This window comes from Equus przewalskii, chromosome 1, assembly GCF_037783145.1.
Source record: "Equus przewalskii isolate Varuska chromosome 1, EquPr2, whole genome shotgun sequence".
Classification (NCBI taxonomy): domain Eukaryota; kingdom Metazoa; phylum Chordata; class Mammalia; order Perissodactyla; family Equidae; genus Equus; species Equus przewalskii.
In genome coordinates, this window is record NC_091831.1 from 138743286 (window position 1) to 138765208 (window position 21923).

At 49.2% G+C, this 21923-nt stretch overlaps 1 protein-coding gene across 1 annotated transcript in view; it reads left to right on the plus strand.

Annotated features, from left to right (window-relative positions):
- Positions 1-1603: 1603 nt before the first annotated feature.
- Positions 1604-21923, plus strand: part of GNB5 (G protein subunit beta 5) — a 36888-nt gene continuing 16568 nt past the window's right edge. Inside the window, exons 1-4 of the mRNA XM_070624308.1 lie at positions 1604-1865; positions 12626-12762; positions 16255-16296; positions 18518-18594. Of these exons, the coding sequence (XP_070480409.1) occupies positions 1754-1865; positions 12626-12762; positions 16255-16296; positions 18518-18594 (368 nt within the window). The 5' untranslated portion in view covers positions 1604-1753. The remainder of the gene's footprint in view (positions 1866-12625; positions 12763-16254; positions 16297-18517; positions 18595-21923) is intronic.

The following is a 21923-nucleotide window of genomic DNA, read 5'->3' on the forward strand; positions in this document are numbered from 1 at the left end:
AGCTGAAAGTATCTAGAACATTTATAAATTTTGTCTCATTTTATATATTTGTTTTATTTTAATTACATATTTCACATGTATTTATATCATATATTTATTACGATTTATACACCCATTTTATAAGCTAACATTAACTGAGCACCTACCATATACCAGTTCTCATGCTAAGTCCTGAGGATAAATGATGACTAAGCCCATATTCATGGGCAGGGAGAGGGGAACTGGCAGTTAATAAGCATCTGCTATGATGGAGATGATAGAGAAGTTGGTGAGGTTCCCACATATCATCTTACTGAATTCTCACAACAGCCCTACGAAGTAGATGCCCTGACACAGATTTTCCAGATAAGGAAACCGAGGAGTCAGACTCTAACCTCCCAGCCAACTATGTAGATTATTTCCAACTTTTCTTAGATAGAGACGGCTCAGGCCACAAGTCAAGGCTGGATTCCTCAGGAAGGGAGGGGTACCAAACAGGGTGGGGATGGCACCCGATTCTGCGGGGTGATGTCCACTTTAGAATTTGTAACCTTCATCTGCCTCCCCGTTCTGTAGAGAAATGCACGCATGCCAGGTCACGGAGAGGGGAGGAGGGAAAAGCCGCGGGTTCGGTCCTCCACAACCGAGGCCAGAGGCATGTGGCTGAACGGAGCCCGAAAGCCTGGGTCCAAATCCTGCCTTTGCCTCTTTCTGGGAGTGCGAACCGTCCAAATAGTTTAACCTTTCTGTGCCTCAGTTTCCTCATCTGTGAAATGGGGATGGTAACAGTACCATGCAGGGTGACTGTTGTGAGGATTAAACGAGTTAACGTGAAGCAGTTGGAACAATGCCTGGCCCTACAGGGGACTGGAAGAGGGGATGCTGGAGTCTGCCCTAAAGTCACTACCTTTGCGACAGTGAGAGAACTGTCGCCGCCCTTCAGTGTAAGCTGGAGGACGCTGCCTCACGTCTCAGATCTCTGGGCGCGGGCTCCGAAGCCCCGGGTCTGGGCCCCTGGGCGCCCCCCACCCCGCCAGGGACTTAATTCCCGAGTGACGAAGGGAAAAGCAAAACCAAGAGCGGGCCTCCTAAGGCCGCAGAGCCCCCAGCGCTGCTCGGGAGGCAGCGCTAGTTTTATTTTTGTCTATTTAACTTAACCAACGAGGAAATCTTCCGGTTCGTTGTCTGGGGGGCACCAGAGCTACCCAGGCTCGGGCCGGGTGTCAGAGGCGCGGGCCGGCCCAGTGCCCTCGCCTCTCTCCTCCACTCTCTGCAGGTATCAAGTCCCAAGGAAGGGAGATCTGTGCACGGGGTGGGGGGGTGAGGGGTACTGTGTCACTAGGACTTCCCCAGACTCCCAGGAGCCGGGCAGGCCTGGGGTGGAACGCCAGTTGGGCCCTTAACTCCGCGCGCGTCCTCCCGGCAAGTCAGCATCCTGTCTGAGCCTCGGTTTTCCCATCGGTGAAACGGGCCGACGCTCCCCGCTTCTCCAGGGCGTGCGCGCAGCAGCGCCACCGCGGGGTCGCCCGGGGCCTGCGCCAGGGCGCGCGGCAGGTGCCGGGGCCGGGGTTGGGGGTGGGGGGAGCCGGGGGGTGGGGGGACGGCCGGCGGCGGGGCGGGGGGGGGCGCGGCCACAGCCCGGCCCGCAGCGGCAGCGTCAGCGCCGGAGGGCGGGGCCGCGCGGGGACACGGCGCCGGAGCTGCGCCCGCGGCCTCGGCCGCCCGCTCACCGCCTCCCCGCTCTCGCTTCCCTCGCCGCGGCGTCCCCGCGAAGATGGCCACCGACGGGCTGCACGAGAACGAGACGCTGGCGTCGCTGAAGAGCGAGGCCGAGAGCCTCAAGGGCAAACTGGAGGAGGAGCGGGCCAAGCTGCACGACGTGGAGCGTGAGTGCGGGCCGGGGGCGGGGGTGGGGTGGGGGCCGCCGGGCCTGCGCCGTTCCCGGGATGCAGCTCCGCCTGCGCGCCAGGGGAGGCTGGGGGGGGGGGGCGCGGGGGGCGCGGGGCGGCCCTCGGAGGCTCCGGGCACCTGGCGGAGCCCGCGCCCCGCTCTGGGCGGGGGCGCCTGGTGGTAGCGGCCCCTGCCGCTGTCCTCCCGGCGAAGGATCGTGGGAGCAGCTCCCGTCGTCACTTGCCTGAAAGATGCACACTGTCCCCATCCCTGCCCTTCCCAGGCGGGGCGGGGCGGGGCGGACGGGGTGGCTGTGGCGGCGAGCGCCGCGAGTCCGAGTGGGCGCGGCCTAGGGTCAGCTCCTGTTTTGTTGTTTAATCCTTTGGCTTTCTCCATCAGTGTCGTGTCCTTTCTCAGTTTTGCTTTTATAAGGAATCAGACTCTGACTTAAAAGCTCATTTTTCCAATCTGCGCCCTCTCCCTGGGAGTGGAGAGCCGGATGGGGGAAGGGAAGCAGAGGCGCTCACCAGGTCTAACCGTTTAGTTCATTTAAGGCTGTTGAAGAGCTTTTTTTGGACGGATGCGGTGTGATTGGTGTAAAAGAGCAACAGCAAATCTTAAACTTACGTTGTTGACCGCTGCCGTAATTCAGAAGGGGCTCTGATTTCCTGAGTGAGCATTTAGATAGCCAGGTTACAGGGCTCTTGGCGGGATCAGCTTCCCTTGACTCTGCCAGATGGGTCGTCCTCAGCAGAGCTTGGGCGCGGAGCCAGGCTTGGCGAAGTGACCTTATCTGCTTACTTTTCAGCTCTGAGGGTGGCAGCTCCCCTTTGTTGAGCACGGCCTCCCCATGGTGCCCTCAGACACACCTATACATTGTGCTCCTGCCATTCCTAGTTGGTACCACTTGCTTTAAATTCTATTTGGAAAAGAAAAACGGGGTTCATGCTAGGTCCCTTAGCCCCTGGTTCCTTTCTTTGAAAATCACTTGAAAGAAGCAGAAGACCTGAATCTCGAGTGTGCTGTGCCTTTGTAGGGGCCTCCTTTAAACAGGAGGCACCCTAAGCCCCTGTATCATTTAGAAATGTGTCCAGCTACAATTAACTATAAACCCCAAATAAAGTAGTTAAGCAGATTGGGAATTATTTTTCTTACACAACGAGAACAAAGGTAGGCCATCACCAGCATTGTTCAGCTGTCCAATGTGCCATCAGGGACCCACGCTCCTGTCTTTATCCTCCACCACCCTGAGAGTGCTGGCATTTGCCCCACGATTATAAAGTGACTGCCACAGCTCCACACATCACCTCTGTATCCAGGGCAGGAAGAAGGGGGAATGTGGACACCAGCCTCTGTTTCTCTTTGTCAGGAAAGTAAAAGTTTTCCCCAAAACCTCCTTTCTCCCCGACAGACTTCTGTTGGCAGTTTGTTAGCCAGAGCTAGGTCACATGGCTACTGCAGGGGAGGCTGGGAAAGGGAGAACTGAGTTGGCACACTGCCGTCCCCAGAGAGCTGGGTTTCAGGGAAGAAGTAGGGAATGGATATTGGGAGGTGTGGGACAGGGTCTGCCCCATTTCCCTTTGCAAATGCCTGCACTCAGCAGGTGATAACAACGGTGCTGTAAGCGTGGCCATAGTGCCTCTCAGATAGGCCATCTGATTTCTCCGTTTCACAGATGAGGAAACTGAGGCACAGAGAGGCAAAAGGACTTGCTGCCAGACCCCAGCTAGTGAGTGCTGGGGCAGAACCCTTAGTGCTCCACGCAGAGGATTTCTCCAGACACTTGCTGACTCAGCAGGGGCAGCTGCCCACAGGCATGTTTTTCAGCCTTTTCTGCAAATTGGTAAATTGCCTGAAGGCAGAGGCATAGTCAGGACGCACTTTTCAACAGGGAGTCCTTCTTCTGCCCCGATGGTGTGTCCTCAGGGGCCAGGGCCCAGTTTTGGACCCACAGTGGAAGGATCTGTCCTCACCTGCATAAGTCAGAATTTTTGAGTTGAAAAGACCAGAAGTCATGTGGTGAAGTTTTCCTTCATTCCCCCTGTAGCTTCCAGACCAGTTCTCCACTCCCGTGTAAAACCCATGCTCCTCTGAGCCTCCTGTCATTTACCTGACCTGTCTCTTCCCCTCCTCCGTGCTGCTGCCTCCTGACCTCCCAGCCAGGCTCCCTCATTTCTTAAGGACTTTGGCCCACACCTTGAGCCTTCTTTTTGACCCTAAGCCCTGCCCCATCGCTGGTGTCTTCAGGGTCCACAAGGGTGACCCTCCTCACACGCTGGCCCCTCGCTCCATCACAGCCCCCCGGGATCTTCTTAGTAATCAGAACTGCTCTTTCGCCGACCACGGTGTCTCCCACGGAGATGTCCACGATCTGGGATCTCTGGGCTCTTCTCTCTTCCGGTTCTCAGCCTCTTCCTGAGACTACATTTGTGCATTGTGATGGTGTTACATAGATGGAGCCCCTATCCTAGTCGGAGAAACCTCTTTAGGCCGTAAGCTAAGGTGCAAGTCATTCCGGTTTGCCTGGGACTCTACATTTTAAAATGGAAAGTCCTGCATTCTGGGAAACCCTCAGTCCTAGGCAAACTGGGACAGTTGGTCAGCCTTCTGTTAGTTCTGACTTGCCCAAAGTCTTGCCTTTAAAGAGTCAATGCAACGAAATTGTAGAGGAAACTTGAGGAAATGTGAAGGAAAGTGAAATTTGGAGAGAAAGTGATATTTTCCTAACTCAAGACAAGACCCTCACTTCCTCAGCTCCCACCCCTTTGACCCTCAGACCAGCCCCCATTCTGTTGGGCCCTCGTTGTCAAGTCAGACCCTTGGCCAACATTAAATACAGGAAGTGGCTTAGACGGGTGGCCTATGGGGATGCCAGCTGTCGACGAAAATAATCCATAACCAATCTATAAATGAAAATTTGGGGTGAGTTTATTCTGAGCTAAAATATGAGGACCATGGCCCAGGGCCTTTCTTCTCGAAGGAAGAAAGGGCATCAAAGAAGTGGGCTGTACAGACTGGTTATATACCCCCAGAGAGGATGTTTCACATATGATTGAAATGTCCCTTTTACAATAGTCGCGAGACTGCTCCGTTGGCACAGCGATTGATGGACACAACAGGTAGGTCTGCTGTCTCGGTGGACACAGCAGGGTGGCAGGTCTGTTGTCTTGAGCTGGGTGGTCACAGGTGAGCTGGGTGATCAAAGGTGAGCGCAGCCATCAGTTCCTAGCCTAAGGAAAGATGCTTATGCCTAAGGAAATGCCAGTGTGGGGGAAAGTTGCACCTTTATCTTAAGGCCATTTGTCCTTGCCATAGTAAATGTTTAAAGCAGATATACAATGCATGCTTGATGGCCATGTCAGGCCCTTTTGGAAAAAACAGAGTCAGGCCAAATTAGGTTTATACCAAATGGCTTCCTCATATACTCCAATATATCCTATTGCTTGCCGTTTCTATTTGTCACAGCCTACATCAGACTTCAGGCTCCGTGCCTGGCCCCTGCCTTCCCCCTTACTCCTCCAGAGCTTCCTGCTTCTCCCAGGGTGTTCCCCCTGTCAACTTCTGCTCACCTTCTACCATGGGGAAGTGCTCCCTTCTTGATACTAAGGTGTTTTAGAATCACGAGGTTACAGCTTGCTTTAGTTTCCTATTGCTGTTGTACAAATTCCCACAGACATAGTGGCTTAAAGCAACATAAATTTCCTCTCTTACTGTTCTGGAGGGCAGGGGTCTCAAATGTGTCAGCAGGTCTGTGTTCCTCCTGGCGGCTTTAAGGGAGAGTCCATTCCTTGCCTTTTCCAGCTTCTAGAGGCTGCATTCCTTGGCTTGTGGCCCCACGTCACTCCAACCTCATTTCTGTCATCACGTCCTCTTTGACTGATCCTCCACCCTTCCGTCTTCCAAGGACCCTTGTGATTGCATTGGGCCCACCTGAATGATCCAGGATAATCTTTCCATCTCAAGATCCTTACCTCAATCACATCTGCCAAGTCCCTTTGCCGTGTAATAAGGTAACATATTCGCGGGTTCCAGAGATGAAGATGTGGACCTTTTGGAGGGCCTGTCACACAGCCCGTGAAACTGGAAAGGACCACCTGCTTCAGCCTCGGTCTTCAGACACAAAAAGTTTTCTTCTCTTCCCAACAACCCACCCCCTTTCCTTAGGGATGAGGGAGCAGCTGAGATCCAGGGACGATTTCGGGGATTTCCCTAAGGTTATACAGAGAGTGGGGGTAGACGCCAGGCTCCTTGTACAGCTCTCCTTCTCACCATGCCAGGCCACCTCTCAGAGAGCTGAGATTTACATTTAAAAGGAATTAAAGTAAATATGTGTGTGTGTGTATGAAAAGGTGTCAAGTAAAAAAGAAAAATAAGATGAGTATATAACATATGATCTTATTAGCTTAAACAAGAGATGCTTGTGTATGCATTAAGTTTCTGGAAGGATACAAAAGAAACTTGTCATCTCTACCAAGGGGTCCTGGGAGGTGGGGGAAATAGACGTACTTTATACGTATCTTGGCGTTTAGTGCTTTTATAATAAAAAGGAAAAAATGAGTACTGGAATCAGAGTCAAGATCAAGAAAACAAGGGGAGTTCAGCTATAAAGAGTCCTTAACTTGACATTAAATTGACAAATGATCTGGAAGACAGGCTGAAAGCAGACAGAGCAGAAAGGGCGCCATGTTCATTGCAGCCGACATACACAGCAGCCTCGTGGGGCCGTGTGGGGGCTTCATCCAGATTCCCAGCTCCTCAGGGCAGATTCTAACATTGTCTATGAATGAAGCAACTCTAAGAAGATTTATATAATTTCCCTAAGTGCAAATCCAAATGAAATTTGGGCAAATGACAAGATTTATTATTAGATGCGATTCGCTTTTCTATCTTTCCCAAATGTAACTTCGTGAAAGGTTTTATTCTCAAAGGCTTTATGATTGGAGCCTGGGGCTGTTCTGATTTTATGATGTAGGAACAAATCTAGAAGAGCCAGATTTCTGGATTAGTCTGAAGCTAGTGTGTTGATTCACTTTTCCCGTGTTCTAGGAGAGATGCTGTGTGTACTGAGGCTTATAGAAGTGAGCTTCCCTACGGAGTAATCCGCTTCCCGGCTGCCCTTCCATGTGCCACCCGCCCACAGCCCTCAGAGGGAGCAGAGGGCAAACCTGCCCTTTGCCTCCTCTCCCTTCCTGCTGCTCTGTGTTCATAGTTACACACGAGCCGGCTAGCATCTCGTCCTGAGAAACTAGTGCCCACTGCAGCAGATTTAGAAATAGAGAAGAAACAAGTCATCCGTGACCACACTGCCCAGGGGTAGCCACTTTTAATATTTTGATGTACTTCCTAGCTTATGTTTTTATGCTTGTGTATCTGTTTGTAAGCATACTTGAGATTGTACCAGATAAAGAGTTTGGGCCTAGTTTTAATTTAACACAATGGATTGAATAGCTCCCCCTGTTGCATGTTTTCACTTTATGAATTTATATGTTTTGGATTCTTGTGTATTGACCTGCACACTGTCCATGTTACTTTAGGTTCATGTGTGCACAGATTATAAAATAAATTGTAAGGGGCTGGCCCCGTGGCCCAGTGGTTAAGTTCGCGCGCTCCGCTGCAGGCGGCCCAGTGTTTCGTTGGTTCGAATCCTGGGCGCGGACATGGCACTGCTCACCAAACCACGCTGAGGCAGCGTCCCACATACCACAACTAGAGGGACGCACAACGAAGAATATACAACTATGTACCAGGAGGCTTTGGGGAGAAAAAGGAAAAAAATAAATAAAATCTTAAAAAAAAATAAAAAATAAAAATAAATTGTAAAACTATTCCCTGAAAGTTGAGAGGAAGCCACATCTTGATGAAAAGTTTGTCTTTACCTGAAACCAGAATTGTAGATTATTTCCAAGGCCCCATTTAGATAAACTCTTCACTCCCTCCTTTCACAGAGGAGGGCACAGGCTCCGAGGAGACATTTGTTTACTGCTGATTTCTAAGTTGTCCCCTCCCCTCACGCCTTCTTTTCCTTTTCTGCGTCTTGCTCCGCATGACTTGAGTTGCTAAGGTCTCTTCTTGCTCTAACTCTGCCCGACTCTCCCAGCCCGATGGTGGCCAAGCCAGGACCGGGGCACATTTCTTGACTTGGGTTCTAGAATCCTTAACTCTGACCCACTGCTCCAGCTACATCAGGAAGTGTGGGGTGTCTCCTGCATTAAGAAGCCATTGTCACTGCCTCACTAGTCCTTGACTTTCTAAAGAATTGCAGCCACCTGCCCAGAGTTTACCCTAATAGGGGAGGTATTTATCTGTTCTTAGGGGTTCAAGTGTATGTGCATAAGGTCCTTAGCCTCTCTGAGCTTCAGTTTTTCTTTTCTGTAGAAGTGAGGACAAAGCCTGTGTCCTCAGGCTGTGTGTAAAGCTCTCAGCCCACCGCCTGTCCCCCAGGAGACATGTGACAAATGGTGGATATTGCAACATGCTTTTAAAGCCTTTAAAAATGTGCTTTCCCTTTGACTCAGCAATGCTACGAATTGGAATTTATCTAAGGAGATAATGCAGTACAGGGGTCTCAGGGCAGTCCCAGAGCACAGTAAGTGTCCACCAGTAGGGAAGTTTTGGATAATGGTATATCCATACCGTGGAATGTTATGCAGTCATTAAAAATGACAGATAATTACCTTTGAAGTGGAAAGACATCCATAAATATGAGGTGAAGAAACAGGTCCCCCAAATTGTATGTGAAGTATGATCTTCTCACACACGTATACACATGTGCACACATATGCAGAGAAAAGTCTGGAGGATGTATACCAAATGTTAAGAATGGTCAGGCTAAGCGGAATTATAAGTGATCATGTGTTTCTATCTTCTGATTATTTTCAATGGACATGCATTTACTTCTATCAGTATATGAAAAGAAATTAAGAAAAATCCCTCTCCTGTCGGTAAACCTCTCGTTCATTCTCCCGTTCTCTCCTTTCTTAAACCCAGTCTCTAGTTTTCGTGGCCCGTCCATTTCAGAAGCCCTCTTTCCTCTAGGTTATCTTGTTTCTGATTTTCTAGCCCCCAGTGCCTACTACCCCAACTCTACATTTTTTTTTTTTTTGAGGACAGTTAGCCCTGAGCTAACATCTGCCACCAATCCTTCTCTTTTTGCTGAGGAAGAGTGGCCCTGAACTAACATCCATGCCTGTCTTTGTCTACTTTATATGTGGGACACCTGCCACAGCATGGCTTGCCAAGTGGTGTGTAGGTCCGCACCTGGGATCCGAACCAGTGAACCCCAGGCCACTGAAGCAGAACATGCAAACTTAACCACTGCACTACCAGGCTAGCCCCCCAACTCTACATTTTTTATTCCTGACCTGCCAGACACCTGTTAGGCACTTTAATTTGCTTTCCCAGTTAGACCTCAGAACACCCCCATGGATTAGGTCCTTGTCTTCCATTTTACTGAACAAACAGAAATAGTTATTAGGAAGCTAGCTTCCTGCCTCCCCTTTCCTTACTCCAACTCCTGGGCATCCTTCAAAACCAGGGTCCTGTGACGTCTCTCTGACAGCCACACCTGCCAGCAGGGTCAGCCCTGTGACCCTCGGCGCCCTGACCCTTCCCGCTGCACTCCAGCTGTTACCTGTGATCTCGCTTGTCTACCCCTGCAGGCTGTGAGCTCAGTAAGAGCAGGGACTGTCTTCTTTTCTGTATCCAAGCCTCTGGCACAGTACTTGGCACGTAGGAGGGGTTCTGGAAACGTCATTCAAGCAGCAAACATTTATTGGCCTCTACTTCTAGCTCTGTCCCTTCTCTTGAGTTCCAGCCATGGCTGTCAGTTTCTACTGCCTAAACCACTTGCACTTCATTCATCAAAAGGAGCACATACCATCTTTATTCCCAGCCAGCTCCTTTTGGAATTGCCCGTTTGCATTTGGGGCACCACTGTTTTCTCATCCACGGACTCTGGAATCCTCCCCTTCTCTGCCCTGCCCCCCTCTTTTCCAAGAAGCTACCTTTTTGAACCTTCTCAGAGCTGCCTCCACCTCCATCATTAGTGGGCATAACTCACCTGGGGAGCTTGTGGAAATGCAGGGTCCCTTGCTCCACCCGTGGATTCTGATTCCTTGGAACAGGAAACAGGCGTGTCTTCCACCCCTAATGCCAGCGAGTTTGCCCTGGTAAAACGAGGAATTGCTTGGCAGCTGAAGCAGAGGTGATGGATTAGGAGTAGGGAGAGGTACAGAAAAAGAAGGGAAAGGGGCTTAAAAGTTATGTTGATCTGCCAAAAACTGCTTCTTAGGATTGCTACAGTTGACTGAAATTTAATAAATACTAAGCATTTCATTTATTCTTTCAATAAATACTTACCTGGTCCCCACTGTGTGCCAAGCCAGAGAACATTAACTAACACTCATCGGGTGTTCCCTCTGTGCCAGGCTCGAATAGTCATCCCAACAACCCCATGGGGGAAGCCAGCAGCGGGAAGGTAAGCAGCGTGCCCAGGATGCACAGCTGGTGTGTGGCAGAGCCGGGCTCTGACCCAGCGGCCTGACCCAAAGCCAGGATTCCTGAGCGCTCGGCTCCGTTATGCCCTAAGGAGAGGGAGCAAGACAGCACCTGTCCGCCTGCTCCTTGCCTTCTAGTGGAATTTCTGAACAGGTTATCATTGTATTCTAGTAAGTTCTTATTATAGAAACCAGCTGGTTGTGTTCATCATTTCTTTAAAAAAAAAAAAAAAAAGTTAAATCCTGGAAGGTGATCCATCAGAAGGCAGAGAAACCACATCTGCCCTGAGCCGACAGGACACAAATAATTCACAGAACATACTGAGTTCATTCCCAGTTTGGGGTTTTTTTTTGCTTTCTGGTATTAAAATTTTCTTAACTCTTTAATTCAACAGATGTGAGATTTGGCAGATAGAAGAGGACTGAGTGGGTGGGGAGTGAATCTATATGGTAGGAAGGGAAAATGCAGTGAGAAAATAATTAATAGTTGGGATGTGTTCAGATTCACATTATGTAAGGTGCTATTTTGGTTAGATGAATCATTTTTTTGGTAAGAGGGACATGAAATAGCTATAGTTGTCCTATTGCTGAATTCGGGGACGTGGCAATAATATCTGTGACGGGAACTCAGGGGCAGTCTGTGACGTTCCTGCCTAACACGCGTTACCTGAATCTAATCATGAGGAAGCATCAGACAAGCCCGAATTGGGGAGTAAAATAGCTGGAGACTAAAGAGACATGACAGCTGAATGCACCCCGTGGTCTGGGATTTCCATTTGCAATAAAGATATTCTGGGGCGATGGAGCCTATCTCAGTAAGGTCTGTGGTTTAGACATGGTATCGTTTCAGTGTTAATTTACTGACTCTGAGGGTTATACCGTGGTTATGTAAGAGGGTTCCTGGTTTTGGGGAGTACACACCGAAGTGTTTAGAGAGGAGGAGGGAGGGGAGAAGGAAGGATTTCTCTAGAGAAGGGGTGCAGTTGTCACATGGCTTAAACCCCACTCAGCCCCTCTGGGAGAGCCCAGGGTTCTGAGGATAACACGAGGAGGCGGGCCCGTCCCCAGCAGGCTCCGGCAGCTCATGGGAAGGATCGAGGGCCTGTGTTTGCCTCACACCAGCACCACGATGTTGCTCTGTCTGTGCTAGGACACCATGCCTTTCGTGGGGCTGTCCCCTCCCCCCCTCCCCACCAGCCTGGAGAAAGGCCCAGCTGGGAGGCCCAGAGGAAGGAGGAGTGGAGGGCGCCTTAGGAGGCCGGGCTCCTTCTGGCACAGCCTCCAACCAGAAAGGGGGGCACTCCACGAGGGGAGAAGCCCCGTGACCCCCACCTCACCTGCACCATGAGGACCTGGGCTAGCCACTCTCTGTGGCCCTTTCTGCTGCTTCATGGGAGCCTGCCTCCCTCTGAGAGGCATCCGGGACAGCCTCTCTCCAAGCCCCTGGAAGGCTCTCCCTTGGCCACGGGAGAGAAGCTGTGGGCCCTGTCCCGGAGGGGTTGGTTCCTGGGGCTCCTTCGTGGCGTAGGTACCTTCTGGAGGTCGTGTGTTCAGATTGTTGAATGTTGGGTTGATCTCTGCCAACGCCATAAGTCTTCGCAGACCCACAGTGTACCGTTTGGTGGTTCACTCAATTGCTGTTTCCTGCAGCACATGAGTGGGGCGCCTACCATGTCCCGGGCCTGTGCTAGGCACAGGGGCATCAGTTAGGAGTCACAGTGCCTGCTGTGGAGCAGCAAGGGTGCACATTATGGTACCTGATGGGACAGTTTTGGTAAAGTGACTTTTCTTTGTGACTGGAAAGTGGTAAGGAAAAGAACCAGAAGCCCTTGCTTCACTCCCAGTTAGTTGTATGAACTCGTATTAGCCAGATAACCTCCGTGAGCCTCAGTCTCCTCACCTATTAAATGGGGTAGCCGTCTCCCTCTGCTGCCTGCCCTGCCCACCTTGCAGAGCTGGGCCCTTCAGTGGAGAAGTCTATATACTGCTTTACAAATACGAGGTAGTCTTGGCGTTGATCCCTCAGCATGCATATATGGAAGTGCTTTGAAAAACGTAGGGTCTTAAACACAAAGAGAGAATGACAGTGTTGTCTCTACCCTCCACTGAGCTTAAAAGAGAGAGCATTGCGAGGGCGTGGTAGTAAAGACCGGGAGAGTAAAGCTGTGGCCACAGAGAAAGACCAGCGTCTTCCCTGTGGCAGCACAGGGCTTGGAACCTGGTCCTTGGTAGTGGAATTGATGGCGGCCTTGTCCTTCCAGTGCACCAGGTGGCGGAGCGGGTGGAGGCCCTGGGGCAGTTTGTCATGAAGACCAGAAGGACCCTCAAAGGCCATGGGAATAAAGTTCTCTGCATGGACTGGTGCAAAGACAAGAGGAGGATCGTGAGCTCATCGCAGGTACGTCACAGCTGTTGCATGGTGGAGAGCTCGCTTCTGCTAAGGGGGAAAGAGCTGTCCTTTTCAAAAAGCCCTTTCTGGTCTTTGTGTCTCTGCTTATTCTCCAGAGGACATGAGTTAGCACAGCTAAGCATTCTCTTGCAGACTGTAGAACTTCAACTTAACTGATTTGGGTAGATTTGGAATTGGTGAACACAGAAACGTTATAAACTATATTTCACAAGCCATTCAAAATTATTTCTTCCTGAGCCTATTTCAAGGTCTTATTTGTGAGTGAAACCATCTTTAAAATAGTGTGGGTTTTTTTCTCCAAATTGAGGGCATAGTGGTTCAGATTCCACTGTGGCTTCTTTCAGTTTAAGAGTTTAGCAATTTGTATACCTTAAAAAACAAATTTAAGATACGTATTTTGTGAAGTGTAGTTTTTCATTCATTTTGTGTAGTTGGGACATAGTTTATTTTACATCTTGTATATTAGTTATCTGTTGCTACATAACAAATTACCCCAAAACTTAGCAACTTAAAACAACAAATATCATACGTGATTGCTGAGAGTCAAAAGTCCGGAGCAGCTTAGCTGGGTGGTTCTGGCTCAGGGTCTCTCATGAGGCTGCTGTCAGGATGTTGGTGGGGGCTGTGGTCATCTGACAGCTCGACTGAGGTGCAAATTCACTTCCAGAATGGCTCTGTCACGTGGCGATAGGCTGGAGGCCTTAGCTCCTCACCATGTGGACTTACCATGGGCTGACGTGGTAGCTGGCCTCCCCCAGAGCAAGAGAAGGAGACAGAGGCAGAAGCTGCCCTGTCTTTTATGACCTGGCCTCACAAGGGACATTCTGTCACTTCTGCTGTATTCCACTGGTCACAGAGAGCAACCTGATATAATGAGGGAGGGGCCACACAAGGGTCTTGACTATCAGGAGGCTGGCTACCACTGCTTAGTACTTTTTATGTCCTAGGTAGCACATAGGACTGTAGTACTGTCCTTTTCAATGTTACGTGCATTGAAGATAAAACTATAAACTGAAGTCATATATTTTTATGGCCAGTTTGGGCTTCCCCAACCCCTGCGTTCAGCCCAGCTTTTCATAGGACAATTTTTTATAACCCTTTTAAGTATAAAAACTGTACATGTTCTCAATAACCACAAGCTCTGACGTCTCTGTCAGTGTTGTTTGTCACTAATCTGCCGTATTACCTACAAATCTAGTAGGTCACATTGCATTTGCTTTATGTTCATAAAAAATTTATCATGTGTATTTTACCTATAGAAACACTGAAAAAGAGAACAAAGAAAAGGTTTTTTACTCCCACTACCCCTTCACAACCGTTATTATTATTTTAGAGCATTTTATTCTAGACCTTTTTGTTCAAATGCTCGTTTTTACAAAGTGGTTATCGAGATGTACATGTTGCTACCTATCCTTTTAGACTTTTTTTTTATCCTTGAAAGTATAACATATGTTGGATTTTCTGTCACTCGTGGACTGCTCTCATGGGGGGGGACGGGTGGTGCCTCGGCACTGCTGACACGCTCCATCCACCCACCTCTGCTGCAGGAAGAGTGGGATGGGATGTGGGAGGAAGCTGAAAACATCAGGAAGGCTCTGGAAAAGTCTTTGAGTGACTCAGAGCAGCCCTTCTTCCTTAAAAGGCAGGAGCTTAATCAACCTGACTATGTGGGTTAGGGTTGGGGTGGAGGCACAGTCTGTCCAGGGACGTAGGCCCCTAGTGTATAAATCTGTGCTCACGAAGGGACCACATTTAGTTCCGTGAGACTGATTTTAGCCTCTTGGGTGCGTGTTTCTCTCTACAGTGCACGTGGAGTTGGTGGGGGACAGGCAGGCAAGCAGTGTGGTGAGGAAGCCACCGAAGTGAACACTGACCTGGGCAGTGCACTGAGTCAGCACCCCTGCCCAGCATGGGGGGCCTCCAGGCATGGAGAACCCGAGGAATGGGACTGGAGCCCCTGCTCTGTTCTCCGCTTGTTTACGTAATCTACCCCACATGTCATGTTAGTCAGAGAAACTAGACTAGAAGAAACAATGTGTTTAGGGGTCTTTTTTTTTTTAAAGATTTTATTTTTTCCTTTTTCTCCCCAAAGCCACCCGGTACATAGCTGTATGTTCTTAGCTGTGGGTCCTTCTAGTTGTGGCATGTGGGACGCCGCCCCAGCATGGCCCGATGAGCGGTGCCATGTCCATGCCCAGGATCCGAACTGGCGAAACCCCGGGCTGCTGCAACAGAGTGCAAACCTAACCACTCGGCCACGGGGCCGGCCCCTGTTTAGGGGTCTTGAAAGGCCTGAAACTGCCAACTTTGACCTTGTTTCAGGGCCCCTCAGCCGCGTGCAGCATGAATATGGAACTCTTCCATCAGATCACTCAAAGCAAGCAGCTGCATCACTTTAGAGAATCAGACCTTGTCTGTGCCCCTACATGGCATCCTCTCCCTCTCCCCCCACGGACTCATTCACCAGATTCAGCTCCAAGGGCTTAAGTGATTAAAAATATCAAGCCTGCCTTAGAGGCTGCAGACTCACCATCCTGAGGATGCGTGGGGGACCCGGCTAAGCCATCCCCTTCCACTGTGTTCAGAGCCTCAGGGCCCAGAGAACGCACACGCCCCGTTCTGGGCAGGTGACTGCATTGTAGGGACCAGGGCTCATGTGGATTTATCTCTGGTAGGTTGTGCTACAAATAGATGCCATTGGAGTCACTCCCCACACCCCCAGTCTGGGCTGCAGCAGCGGTTACAGTGAAAGTGGCAGCATTGTCTGTGGCATCACCAGCCCAGAGCTCACCCTGGACAGGGAGTGCTCTTTGTTTACTGAACAACTGCCCACAGTGGGTCCCCCCCATTATAAGTGCGAGTCTCAGGTTGTTGGCAGCATAGATGTGAAATGTCAGGGTTGGGGCCTGCGATGTCTGCAAGCACTGGAGAAGTTAGACTGATCTCAGGCCCACAGCGCTCCCAGCTGTCCAGCCAAGACGTGGACCAAGAATCGGAGTGGGGCTCCTACACGTTCCTGCGGGAAGCCAGGCAAATGTAGAGAGGACAGGCTGGTGGGGATGCTGAGGGAGAAAGTCAGAGACCGTTAGTTACCTGTCAGGTATCTAAAGGTAATTTCAGGCTTATCTCACCCCTGTATAACTTTTTGACAGTTAGGATATGGCGGGTGATAACAGGTTACCAACAATTTATGCTTGGTTTATACGTGATATAAAAGAAGTGTCTGAGTATTGCCGACTGTCATCGTATCTATACAAGGGATGTGAGGTTGAGAGCCAAGCCCTTAGGCAGGCTGGAAAGCTCTGTCCCCACTCACTGCCTTTTTTCCAAGGATAGGTTGGAGGGTCTTGGTTATCTAGATCTTACTCTGGCTTTCCCCCTTGCACTGCCCAGCTGGACACAGCTGCTACGAGCAGTTCCCAGCAGTCACCTGTAGGGACTTGTTGACAGCTCCTGAACTGTTTCCTCTTTTCCCTCCAGGACGGGAAGGTGATCGTGTGGGATTCCTTCACTACCAACAAGGTAAGGCTGCCTCGGAACCCCAGGCCCATCCTCATTCCCTGCCTCTCGGGAGTCCATCTGGGGATGGAAACCCCACGAAAGCCCATTCGTGTTCTGACAGCTCAGCAGTCCATTCATGCGTTCATTCCTCTCTGGAGCTGAAATCCCTCACTCAGGGAAGAGTGTGTAGGACCAACATAAGGGTGCAAATACTGAAACAGGAAAGGGCATGGCCTGGAAAGCTTGTCAAATTCACACATGCAGCTGCATTTATTATTTTTCTTCTGAGTGATGATAAATCCCAAACCCCCAATGATAAAACCCAAATCCCCAGTTTTTTGTGCCCTCTGTCTTTGACAGACTCCACAGCACTGTGGACACGTGCAAATGGTGGATGGGGAAGCCGAGGCTGTCATGAGGTTGAACTGCCCTATCTGGGAACATAGGGGTCTGGGCCCCTTGCAAGTCTGGCCTGGGCACGCATGGCTCCAGATTAGACCTAAATTTAGACTCTTGACTAAAGAGAAAGGCTGAAATCCATATGTAGGTGTCTTGCATGCCTGCGTTGTGTTGGCACTTAGAATAACAAGTATTGTATATTAAATATGAATTCCAATATTTATCTAGAAAGAAAGTCTTCCTTTTCACTGTACAAAAAAGGAGACCTATATGTGTCTCAAATTGAACAGCGTCCATACTCTGCATTATTGAATGTGTTTAGTAAATGTCGTGGTAGACAGCTGTGACAGGACCTGATCGTGTGGGGCCCCAGAACCATCTTGTAGAGCAGAGTCCCTAATAGGCCCCTAGGGAATAATAAAAATGGCAACATTTTGCAAAGAGCTGTCCTATACATCACCTCCCTCCGTGGAGGCCTCTGCCTTTCCCAGCGCTCCTCAGCATCTTCAGGAGTGTGTGGGGTTTTGCTGCTTCTGTTTATGCCTTAGCGTGGCATGGAGCATACACTGCCTGGTTCCTGGGGAGCTGTGGGGTTGCCCCGTGTGGCCCCTGGCAGGGAACATAGTCATTACACATAGGGAAACGTCCGGGGATGCCCTCCGCTGAGAGTGGCCACCTCAGCTCATTCCCCTGCAGTAGATTATTCCTGATCTGAAAGGCTGCGAGACTGGGAGCGACGTCAGGATCTTGACAGGCAGTATCAGGGTCCATGTTTCCCCACAAAAAAACGGAGAATCATAACAGGAAAGAAAACCAGCACTTGAGTGTACTTTGGAAATCATCTAGTCGTATCCTCTCCCTTCACAGACAGAGCATGAGCCCAAGGTAGGACAAATGGCTGGCCTGCGTGAGGTTGCACGTCTTGCTGGTGTTGGAGCCAGGACCAGGGCCCATGTCTCCATGGAGACGGACTCAGAAGTTTTTGAATTGTGGTCTTGTTTGCTTCTCTGCATGCAGGCGAATATGGGTGACTCCACCACCAGCAAGAAGCCAGGGACTGTTACACCTTGTTCTTAATGCACCATTTCACGGGCTCTCTTTTGTCCCCGATTGCAACTCCCAATCATCCTCTCCACCCCCACCCCCATTCTTACCTTCCCAGGAATGGTTTTAGGACCCGTAGGGGACAGAGGCTCTTGTATACTCAGAAGTAAATAAACTTACGATATACATGTAGAAAGTCATTCAAGAATATATTTTGAAAATGGGGAAATCTGAGTAAATAAGTGAAAGTATCTGAAATGAAATTCGGGTGGACCTTTCAAAGAAGACAAAGCCCAATATTCGTAGATGAACAAAGCGAGTATAAGATTAAGAAAGAAGTAAAACATTAAGGATATTTTTTGCTAGTTGAGTGTTTAGGGTTTTTTTTTTTTTTTTTGCTAAAGATTGGCCCTGAGCTAGCATCAGTTGCCATTCTTTGTTTTTTCCCCTTCTTCTCCCCAAGGCCCCCCAGTACATAGTTGTATATTTTAGTTGCAGGTCCTTCTAGTTCTGCAATGTGGGACGCCACGTCTGCACCCCGGATCCAAACCAGCAAAACCCTGGGCCACACCAACTTAACCACTCTGCCATGGGGCCAGCCCCCTGCTAGTTGAGATTTTTAACTTTTAGAATATATGATGTAAAGTTTGGTTGATTATGAAGGAGCTGAGTCTCGTCAGTCTCAGGCTGATGTAATTTAGTAGGAACTTCAGTGATCTTATTTTGTAAAAATTAAAGATTGAGACCTTTGTGTGAAAGCCCCCCTCATTCGTTGTGTGAACGGTGTTCTGTGTTTCAGGAGCACGCGGTCACTATGCCCTGCACGTGGGTGATGGCGTGTGCGTACGCCCCATCAGGATGTGCCATTGCGTGTGGGTAAGTAGGGGCTTACCGCAGCAGCTTTTTAGATTTCCTGTTAGCCATAAAATACGGTTCTGTGGGCAAAACCAAGCAAACAGGTAGACAGAGTTCGGGGTGGAGGGATGGCTGGTGCCTTAATCTCAGCCATCTCTGTTTCCTGGGCCCTGGCACGTGGTCGATGGTCCATACCTGTGCTGGCTGCCCCACAGGTGATTATAAAAACCAAAGCAGAAGAAGTTCAAGGTGTATTCGTGAAAGCGTTTTTTAAAATATGGGGGGTCCAGTGGATGAGGAGAGAGCATCAGAAACTAACCTGAGAAAGCCTGACTCCTCTTGGATGAGGGCACTGTCTGCCCGACCGAGACCTTTCCCTGCAGCTGCTAAGGGCAACTGGGGTGCATTTGAGCGTCCAGTGAAAATCGAACACAGCGTTTCCCAGCCGTGGCTTTGTGACACCCCTGTAAGTCCATTTTCACACAGAACCACACCTGTGCCACGTTCTCTAAATGTCCTTATTGCTAATACCGGGGAGATTTTTATCTCCATCTGCATGGCTCCTGGGTCTATGTCTCAGTTGGTTCCAGACTTGAAAGCTAAAGCTCCAACAGTAGTGACACAATCCCCTTCTCAAAAATGTGTCCATTGATTTCATATATATATAAAGTTTTTTTTTCTTTGAGGAAGATTAGCCCTGAGCTAACTGCTGCCAATCCTCCTCTTTTTGCTGAGGAAGCCTTTCCCTGAGCCAACATCCGTGCCCATCTTCCTCTACTTTACATGTGGGACGCCTATCACAGCATGGCGTGCAAAGCGGTGCCATGTCCGCACCGGGGCTCTGAACCCGCAAACCCCGGGCCGCCGAAGCGGAACGTGTGCACTTAACCGCTGCGCCACCAGGCCAGCCCCGTAAATTATTGTTTATTTGAGAGCCATATCTCTGAGAAGGCTTCATTCAGGTGTTGTACACTCACTATGAGCGGCTGTGTGCAGGGCACTGCACTGGGGGTCCTAGGGGCATTCAAAGATGAATCAAACCCAGTTCCTCCTCCAAGCAAGAATAATATGAAAATAATGACAGTAACCACTACTGAGCTTCCATTGTCAAGGGCCATTCTAAACTCAATATAATCTTCACAACAGCCCCTTGTGATCGGTGGGTGGGATCCACTCCATTTTACAATTCAGGAAACTGAGGCTCAGGCAACCTGAAAAAACACAACCACAAAATGAGTTAGGGACTAAAGCAGAGATCCGACCCCAGATGCATCACACTGCAGAACTTCTCTGCCCCACATAACAGTGCAGATAACGCGAAGTAGTGAGATTCCCAGCAGAGCCACAGAAATGACTCTGAAGCCTCAGCCTGGGAGAACGCGTCCCAGCTTGAGGGTCAGGGAAGCCCAGAGTCCACAGCATGCTGGTTCATTGCCACTGCCAAGTGCAAATCATTCTCACCCACACAGTCTATACTAAACAAGCTCGCCAAGGCTAACTGCAGTAATAGATGACCCAGGTGTACACCTGCACCTCCAAGCAGTCGGAAAGGCAGAGCGGTCCCCTACCTTCCCCAGGGCCTCAGAAGAGAGTGTCCTCTTCTAAATGTCATTCCCCACTAAAGGGAAGCAGGGCTCCGTGGAGTAAGGCTGACTATAGGTCTGGGGCAGGAAGAGAGTAAAGTGAGCCTAGAATATTTTCTTGTTTCAGAAAGCAAGGTAACATTCAAGAACCAATAGTCGTATCAGAAGGAAACAGTCTGCTTGAAGGGGCCCCACTGTCCAAATTTGGGACAATTAGAGCATCCCATGAATAATGATAGTAATGTATCATAACACAGTTGAAGAGAAAAAAAGAATCCGTGGGTGTGCAATGGACAAAGGGGAGCTTTTCTTTACAGAAAAATACCAGCCAACAAATGCAGAGGGAATTATCAAATTAAAGGTCACTATTTTGTAGCCTTAATAATATTTGATTCAAACAAGGGTAATCATGCTGAAGCCATGGTATGAAGGGTTGTTGGGGAACAGATGTTCACATGGCCTCAAAGTATCACACCACAGATTATTACTAATCACAAACAAATCACCTTTACCAAGGAGAGAGCTGGTGGTCCCCACCTTGACCAAGTGATCAAAGTTGGCATCACCAGTCTTGGGACAACAGGCATCACAAGCCTCCTGGACTGAAGCAGTAAGAATGAAGTACACAATATCACCTTTATGCTCTATCATCAAAAATGTTACCCTTGAATCTAACCATTAAGAAACAATGTGAGAGGGGCTGGCCCCGTGGCCGAGCGGTTAAGTTCGCGCGCTCCGCTGCAGGCGGCCCAGTGTTTCGTTCGTTCGAATCCTGGGCGCGGACATGGCACTGCTCATCAGACCACGCTGAGGCAGCGTCCCACATGCCACAACTAGAAGAACCCACAACGAAGAATACACACCTATGTACCGGGGGGCTTTGGGGAGAAAAAGGAAAAAATAAAATCTTAAAAAAAAAAAAAAAAAAAAAAAAAAGAAACAATGTGAGAAATCCAAAGCGTGTGACATTCCATAAAATAGTGGACCTAAGATCTCTTGTCATAACAAAAAAATAGGTGGGAGGTCTGTTCTAAATTAAAAGATCTTAAAAAAATATAGAGCCAGCCCTGGTGATCTAGTGGTTAAGATTCTGGGCTCTCACCACCGCGGCCCAGGTTCATTTCCTGGTCGTGGAACCACACCACCCATCTGTCAGTTGTCATCCTGTGGCGCCAGTTCACATGGAGAACTAAAACTAACAACTAGATACACAACCATGCACTGAATCTTTAAAAAGTAATAATAATAAAAACAAAATACAATGTATGGGCTTGGGCCGTGGATCCTGGAGACCATTGGGAAGATTGAATATGGATGGCTTATTACATGGTGTTATGCAATTTTTGTTAGTTTTCTCAGATGTGATCATGATTTAGTGGCTACATAGGAGAATGGTCTTATTTTTAGAAGATGTAAATCTGCAAATTAAAGTATTTTGATGTGATATGTCGTGTCTGTAATTTGCATTCAAATATTTCAGAATTTGTTCCCGCAAGTAGGGCAGAATTTAAGTTAGTGAATCCCTATCTCCTGGTCTGAGTGGCGGTTGCAGGGTGCTTACGTTTGTCAAACTTCACTGAGCTGCTGAGCTTCAGAGTCCTGCACTTTATACCCCTCAGGGTACCTGCTTTACACTCCTGTTTTAACAAATGCAAAAAGAAAAAGCCTCAGACAGTTAATCTGCCCTACTTTGAATAAACCACAATCTGGTTTCATCTGGAATCTGGGTGTTCATTGTACTATTTTTCTTTCAGTTTTACTGTACGT